Source organism: Geospiza fortis, unplaced genomic scaffold (assembly GCF_000277835.1).
Source record: "Geospiza fortis unplaced genomic scaffold, GeoFor_1.0 scaffold524, whole genome shotgun sequence".
In the NCBI taxonomy this organism is placed as follows: Eukaryota; Metazoa; Chordata; class Aves; order Passeriformes; family Thraupidae; genus Geospiza; species Geospiza fortis.
In genome coordinates, this window is record NW_005054437.1 from 940,686 (window position 1) to 948,980 (window position 8,295).

At 44.3% G+C, this 8,295-nt stretch overlaps 1 protein-coding gene across 1 annotated transcript in view; it reads right to left on the reverse strand.

Moving 5' to 3' along the window:
* SLC22A18 (solute carrier family 22 member 18) overlaps positions 1-7,810 on the reverse strand; it is a 59,521-nt gene extending 51,711 nt beyond the window's left edge. Inside the window, exons 1-4 of the mRNA XM_005427197.2 lie at positions 7,067-7,810; positions 5,604-5,701; positions 3,438-3,583; positions 2,409-2,541 (exon numbers count right to left, since the gene is read on the reverse strand). Coding sequence (XP_005427254.1) covers positions 2,409-2,541; positions 3,438-3,583; positions 5,604-5,701; positions 7,067-7,222 — 533 coding nt within the window. The 5' untranslated portion in view covers positions 7,223-7,810. The remainder of the gene's footprint in view (positions 1-2,408; positions 2,542-3,437; positions 3,584-5,603; positions 5,702-7,066) is intronic.
* Positions 7,811-8,295: the final 485 nt, after the last annotated feature.

The window sequence follows — 8,295 nt, forward strand, 5'->3', positions numbered from 1 at the left end:
AATGCTGTCAACAACACATGGGGAATGCTGGCCAGCTTTGTGGTGAGGGAAAGCAAAGAACACAGAGTGGACAGAAACCTCCAGCATTGCTCTTCCATGACACAGCAGAAATGCTTTTTTAATGGAAGGTGATTGGGTCATTCTTCCGGAAAAAAAAAAAAAAATGGAAGTGATTACGCAGCTCCAAGTGCAGCTGGAGCCTTCCTGTACAAATGTGGGAAAGAGGGAGGGAGGATGAGCAGCCAGGCTGTGGGGCACAGCAGCAAGGCCGGGGAGCCTGGGGCATGTCCCTAGGGCAGCACCCGCTCCTTCCCCGGGCCGGGGCGGCGGGCACAGCCGGAGGGGATGGCGATGCTTGGGGCTGTTCGTGGCACAGAACTGTTGGCAGCTGAATTCCTGCTCTCCACCGGTACCAAAACACTTAAAGCCCGATTGATTGTTCCTCTAATCTTTGCACTGAAATCTGGCAGTGGAGCTAAGCACAGTGGGGTTTGGCTGCAGCAAACCTTGCTACCAAACCCCCAGAGCGGCTTCCTAAGCCTGAAGCTGCTGTTTATCTCACCCTATCAACCCTCTGTGCACATCAGGGCGCTGCCAGTACAGTACAGCTCGTCCCGTGCTAAGAGAAATTCCTGTTGTCCTTCCAGGAGGATGCAGAGATGCTCAGGGAGAAGAGCAGGTGCTGCTTTCCCCAGCCCTCCATGGGACTGCAGAGCAGCCCCGAGTGCCGGGCAGGAGCAGCGGGCTGAAGCTGCCCTCCACAGGACGTGAGGGAAACCAACCAGCCCTGCTCGGGAAAGCCAAGAGCTGCTAGCTCCTTTTCCACGGGCAGCTGTCTTACTCCCCAAAATTATGTACAAGGTTCACCTTTCTCAGCGTTGTGCTGCAGACACAAAGTTTAAGGTCCAGAAGCTTTCAAAGTGAGCAAGTCTGGAAGCCTCCCGTTGTCTGACAGCACCTAACATGCAAAAGCTAGGCTGCCTTCTGGTCAATGTCCCTGACTAATTAAATGACACAGGAGATCCCCTCCCACTGTCTCTTTTCTATTAACCTGTGACTGATGCACGCACTGGAAAGTGAAACCCCATAAATTTTTGCTAGATAGCAATGCTGCTTCCATGTTGATGTTTAAATATGGACATATAACCAAAGCTAAGAACTGAGGTAACCTTTACTTTCAGTTAACACATAAAGGTCTACAATGACTGTATTTGGTTAAAAATAATACTTATTAAAACCAGCACTCAGCTAGCAACATCTATAAATACCTTTAAATGCTGATCAGTTAACATTAAATATGTCTCAAATTTTAATTTTATGTAACCATGTAATAACTACAAAATGAGTCCTCCTGATCAGTTTTGTGCCACTTGGCCAACACTGCCAAGCTACAGCAGCCAACAGCTTTTAGGGCTGCTCCCTAAGGTTACAGCATTCTCCTCAACCCATGAAAGGATTTCACACACTAAATTGCATCACTGCAGTGCCTGAATGCACACTGGGATTCAGAGAGCAACACACAACATCCCACATCATAATCCACTGTGCCCCATGCAAAACACCCAGGAGACGCATGACTATACACAGTTCACAGAGCTTATGGCACTGGGACAAGGATGGGAGTGATTTTTACTCTCTGTCCTATGATGTAGAGTTATTTTTACCTGAATCTGCAGAGGCAAGCATCCATAGTAAAGAGAAGCAGAGCAAAACAAAAACCTGAATGTCCACCAGGGACTTTTTTCCCCCACCAGAGCAATGCTGGGGAATCCTACAAGGAGATTACAGCCACATGCACTTCACTGCCTGCAAAATTCTCTGACACACCATACCTTCTGAGCATTTATTCCTACTGCAAAATGTAAGATAAGGTGGCAGCCTGCTATGATGTGCCAGGCTGTGGAGAGTCAACATGGAATTGTCAGGTGGCTGCTTCATCTTGCTGTGACAGGGTTAGACCTCCTCGCTCTCTTCCCCCACTGTCCCAAGCTTGCCTTCCCCTTTTCCATAGTCTTGCCCTATACTGAGCAGAGGCCGTTTTCTCCACAAGTTTCATGTTGCTCCTGATTTCCATTTCTCAGTTGTACAGTATCATTTCTTAAAAGCTCTTTCAGCACACTCAGCTCCAAAGACAAGACAATCAGCAGAAAGACAAAATCCACTTCTCAATCTAGTTTGTTTTTAAATGTACTTAAGTGGGCAGAAGGTGAGATTTTCAACAAGATCTCCTTGAAAACAGCGGGAGTATTCTTTGTAGCAGCATGGAAAGCAAAATGTTGAGTTCTGGTATGGTCCTCTACTGCCCCCAGGAGTAAGACAGCATCAAAAGCTCTAGGGCAGCAAAACATCCCTTAGCAGCTCCCACAGTGATTGCAACAAAATCGGTACCAAACAAGGGGGCCACTCACCCGAATTTGGTGGAGAGAACACCTCCCACAGCAGAGCCAGTAATGATGCCCACTCCAAAGCAAAAGCCCAGCTTCCCCAGAGCACCAGCACGTTGGGAAGGAGTGGTCACATCTGTAATAACCTTCTGAGCACCTGCAGGGGGGAAAAATAGCCCTTAAAAGAACATTACCACAGGGTTTGAGCAGATGCCCCAGCAGTTCCCATGGTTTTATTGCTAAGCCATTAAGGGGGGTTTTTTTGGTGGCTTTTTTTTTTTTTTGGTTTGTTTGGTTTTTTTTTACAATTAAAACTTTTCAGGGATGGTTTCTGGCCAGAGGCAATTTCCCCAGCTTTTAATTTTCATACTTTACATGGAAGAGAGCCCCCAAATAAGCACTGTCAATCTCCCCTGGGAGCCCCATAGTCCATCAGTTTTGAACACAACAGCCCAGCAGTCATGAGAAACAGAACCATTCAAACCACTCAAATAAACCCCTTCACAAGTGACAGGAAGCATTATCAACCTGAGTCCTCTTGCATGAGGTATATGGACTTCTAGTAGCTGAAGTTTATGTCTTTCACATGAAAAATATAGGGAACATCAGCCAAAACAGAGCAGCTTGATGGGTAATGGAAAGTATTTTTGTAATAATGTTTAATTTTTACCAGTATGCTCATTTTACCAGGAGAAAGGGAAAAACTTTTGTGTAAAATATCCTGGTTGCAAGAAGGCAGCTGAAAAGTCTGGGGTAACACTGCTGCCAGCAAGTGACTTGCACCCATGATGGCCTGGATGGTCAAGGCCAAACAATTCCCTCAAGATTCCACAGGAAGATGGGCCTGGAACTCAGACTAATAAGCACTGCTTCCCACAGGCAGTACACTTGCTGCTTCATGTTCCCACCATTTCACTCCTGGGGACCATCACATGTTCCTCCTGCCTTCCTTCATGCTGCTGGACCTGCTGACTTCCCCTAAAACAAGCCAGAAGGGGGGGAATCAGGCAGGAAAAGCAATTTGGAAAGCTACTCATCCCTGACTGACCTCACCTGGTATCCCATGCATGAACACTCCTGGCAGCCTGGAGAGGAAGAGGAGGGGGATGTTGGTGGAGAGGGACAGGAGCAGGAAGAAGCAGCTTCCAGATGCACAGGAGAGAATTAAAGCTGCTCGGGCACCAAACTGATCTGCAAACCTGGTACAGAAATGGCACAAGGTTGTCAGTTTTCTATTTAGGTTTAAAAAAAAAGAAAAAGACTTCTCAAGTAGTAAATCAGTTTTGCTCCTATTTAAGGGGGAAAAAAACCACCACAACTAAAGACACTAACAAACAACCACAAACTCCCCAGGCCCCAAAACACAAACAGGCAAAACCCCAGGCAGATCAGGTTTTGACCCAGCTCCAAGTCTTTGCTGTAATTCAACTCCAAAAAGCTTAAAAAGCTTAAGTTGGACAAAGTCTGGGACCACCACACAATGGGTTCTGAGCAACAGGGGCTAAGATGACCATAAAACAGCCTTAAATAGAGTTTCTCATTATAATTCCTTCTTCCTTCCCTTTATTTAAACTGCATATTACAGTTAGCAGATGAATATTACCTTGCATAGCAATTAGTTGTGTTTACACTAAGAGGAACAACCCCCTAAAAATGCCAAGGTTGGTATACAAACAGAGCTAAGCTTAAGTAATTAAAAAGTTTTGTGTTGAGGGAGAGGTACAGGTCAAAACTTTGCTGTTTGTATGTAAGCCAGGGCAGTTTACATTTGCTGTTTGTAACCTAAAGACCACAAATCATTACATCGTTGATGTGGGGAGTGGGGATTTTTTTTGTTTTGTTGCTTAAAAGTAAACACAGTGCTTTATCTTTTCATGTCTGTTTAGGAGCATCAAGCAAGCACACGAAAAGCTGAGCTAAGAAACACATTCTTTCTTTTCCCCTTTCTTCCTCTTTTCTATTTAATCTGTCCCTACACTGACATCAAAGCAGACTTATGTCTAGAAAACTCCTTTTTATCTCAAACCTACGTTGCAAATTTTGGCTTCAATCTGGCAAAGGACACCTTGAGTCCCAGTCAGATTCTGGTTTGCCATTTTCCTTCCCTTCAGCAGTGACTCTGGATATTAGTGAATGACATGCAGGGAGGAGAACCAGATTTCAGATGGCACCAGATCTAGGATAGAAATACTACTCTGTTTGTGTATTAATAGGAAAACATTAAAAGTGGGCCCTTGACATCATCTTCATTCTTATAAATGCATTTTCTGCTAAGCAGTACTACAGAATCAAATGTTGCTGTTATTTATTGGAAAATGTGTCCAAGGGCTGAGATCAGATCCTCAAAGTGCCACACTCCATGTACCAGAGGATCCTGTAGAGCTCCCAATCTACATCAGCCAGAAAGTAAATTTCCTGCAGGTAAACTGAAGCAGCACACATCAGCTCCCTATCCATTTATTCATTTACTGATCAGTAGCAGGACCAAGGAGAGACGTTAGATTTTCTCGGTCCCATTTTAGTTTTCTGTCACTGAATTACATATATCTTTCAGGGTTTTATTTTTCCTGGTTTTTAGGAATGTATCCTCTCACCACTCAAAATTTTTAAGGGCTATTTGCATTTCATTAGGAACAGGAGAGTCTGTTCCACGGGGTAAAGAGGCAGAAAACCCAAGTATTTTCCACTCTTTTCTTATTTTGATAGCTTGAGTTTATAGATATTCTTAAAAGAGTCTTAGAAGTTCTTAAAGGTCTATGCAAGTCTAAATTTGTATTCAACATGGATGCAGATTCAGCTGATGAAATGACACCACCTTCACTTACTGTAATTGACAGCTCTACTTACCATCAATAAATGCCCTCCTTTTTTTTTTTTGTTTCCCAGTCACAAGACATTTCTAAAGTTACACATGGCTATAAAACATTTTCAGAATTAAGCTGTTAGGACCTGGCCTCTGAGGACTCTGCTGGTTCAAGCCCATTCCCAGGATATTGTTACACTTAAATGTGTGTCATTAAAATGTAGCTAAGTTAATATAAAGGCTGCTTCTATGCTTCAGTATTTCTAATAATAGCATTTATTTTTCCCTTGCTCATTATGAAATCCTCAAACATTTCAACAGGACCACAAACCAGAATAAAATGATTTTTATGAAAGTGTAAAAACGCCTGCACTTTTTCAGCTATGTAAAGGGTCATGAGAATCATTCTCACTTACCTTCCAAAAATGTAACCTCCCACGAGCTGGAGGACACCAAAGATGGTCTGGAGATAGCCAAACCCCACTGAATCCAAACCTAGGCTCTTTGCCAAGTACTAAAAATGAAAAAAAAAACCCACAAAAAACAAATAAATGGAAAAGAAGCATGCTATATTTATGAATAAACATCTTAATACCTGTGTGGAAAAGATCACAGCTCTAAACAACCACTTCCTTCAGTTCCCCACCCCTACAGAGGAAATCTTCATTGGCCAGACACTGGCAGCTTAATAAAGACCAAATGTCTCTATCCCACACCCTGAAGGACAGGGACATGTGATCAAAACCATCCATTTTGCACCAGCTGGCACGTTTGTATCACCATTTACCTTTGCAGTTCAACACAGCTGAATGTATTCAGCAACTGCTAAGGGGGATAAGGGAAATTTTAAATGCCTTCCTGCCTCCAGACCCTGCACCTGGAACAGGCCATCCACCCTCTGGGAGATAAATATGGAAAAGTTCAGGAGCTGTTGTTTAATCAAGCAAGCCAGAATCAATGAAAGTACAACATGAGCAAACATTGCCTTTACTAGATGATACACCCACAGCCTGAGCTTGCAACCAACACAGATGCACACCTTGAAGAGCCAATGGGCAGTTATTTCTGATTCATGTTTTTGTTGTGTCATGCTTTTGTTTTGCCTAGAGGCGCAGGGAGACCTCATCTCTCTCTACAACTGCCTGAAAGGGATTGGTAGCCAGCTGGGGTCAGTCTCTGTTCACAAGTAACTAGCAATAGGACAAGAGGAAATGACCTCAAGTTGTGCCAGGGATGGTTTAGATTGGATATTGCAAAACATTTCTGCACTGAGAGGCTTGTCGAGCACTGGAACAGAGTGCCCAGGGAAGTGGTGGAATCACCATTGCTGAAGGTATCTCAAAAATGTCTAGCTGTGGCACTCAGGGACATGGTTTGGTGGTGGACTTGGCACTGTTAGGTTTCTCATTACACTCAATGACCTTAAGGGTCCTTTCAACCAAAAGTCCTCACTGATTCTAGAAAATCAGACAGAAGAGTCCAGAAAGTGAGAAGCAATGAATCCCACTGAGCTGGTTAATTAAACACTCAGAAAACCCCACCTTTGATCTGAAACCTCTACTTCCTGATAGCTGCTGGATGGGTCACTCTCACACTCCATGCCAGATGACACAAACTACATCAGCTTCACCTGGGGCCCTCAGGCCAGGAGAGGGCTCTGGGTGCTACTGCAGCCCAAGTAATAAATCAGCTTTTATGGCCTGGCTGTACCCTGGACAGAGACACAGCCCGCCTGTTTGGTAACAATACCAAGTATTCCTTTCAGTTTCAAGGACACCTTTCCTCTTTCCTGCTAAAAACTATCTTCTGGCTTTGCTGTAAAACCACAGAGCCCTGCATTGAAGGAAATGTGCTGTGGAGCAAGAGAGCCCATACTCACAGGCATGAGTCCCATCTGCATGAAGAGAAAGGTCAGGTCTAGGGCTGCAATCACGTAGGCAACACGGATCACTTGCCGCCTTTTGGCCTCTCCCAGGGTCTCATTGCTCATTCCTGAGGCTTCTTCCTCACCTGCAGAGCTGGTTTTTGCATTCATGGTGCTCACAGAATGGCTTGTTGCAGGACAGGCTGGGAAATGACACGGAGGCACTTGCTAGCTGCGAATGTGAAGCACAGATAAGGGGCACAAATTGTGTGCACAGTTCAAAGCTTAGTGTGAAAGGTGCTGAGCCAGCATGCCACAGATTTAATGTTGCTTTCTTTCTTTTTTCCTCTTCTTTTGGCTTGCTTGCTAGGCAGGATCAAAGGTAACCGTGCATCAATCCACGGATCTGGTTCTTCAGCCTTGTGGGCTCACTGCCCCAAGCGCCATCGCAACAAAAATCAGCTGGAGTGTCTCAGCAAAGTGAAAGTGAACATTGCCCCAAACAAGAGCATGTGACAAGCTCTTCAACTCCTTTAACTGCTTCACTTCCTTCACTTTTACTGCCCCTGGTGGCTCAGGAGAGATGACTGTTTTTATTCTTCACGAGAGGCACTTTGCTTTTATTTTTGGAGGTTCCAAGTGAAGCTTACAGCAGAATAGCTATTTCCAATTCCAGTAGGTTTATACAGATCCTGGAACAAAGACAACTCTTGCATGTAGTCAGAGCCCCCCTCATCACCTTTGCCTGAGCCATTTTCCCTCCTTTCCAGGTGCTGCAAATTTATAGTAATTCTGAGCTAGCAAACATTCACATGTGACTCCAATCAAACTACAGATTACCAGCCAATGTCAAAAACTTAAAAAAAAGTATTAAATCCGCACAAATCATGAGGCTGACTGCCAACTGGGAAATGAAATAAATAAGGCTCTGGCCTTTGGGGGTTTTGTTGTTTGCTTGCTTGTTTACTTAGGGTTTTTATTTGTTTGTCTGCTTGCTTATTTGCTTGGGGGTTTGTTTTCTTACTCATTGAAGCCTGGAAGTCTGATTGAGGATTATCTTTCTTTTGAAGAGAAAAAGAAGGCAGAGATTCCAATGCTCTGACTTTGCAGAATTATAGGACTTTTAGAAGGAAGAGAACTGGAGAACTCATCCACCCTGCTGCTGGAACACCTCAGTTCAGCTGCGGCTTTTTCTAGGCAAGCTTTGAAAACCTCAAAGGAAAGAGATTTGCCCCTTCCCTAAG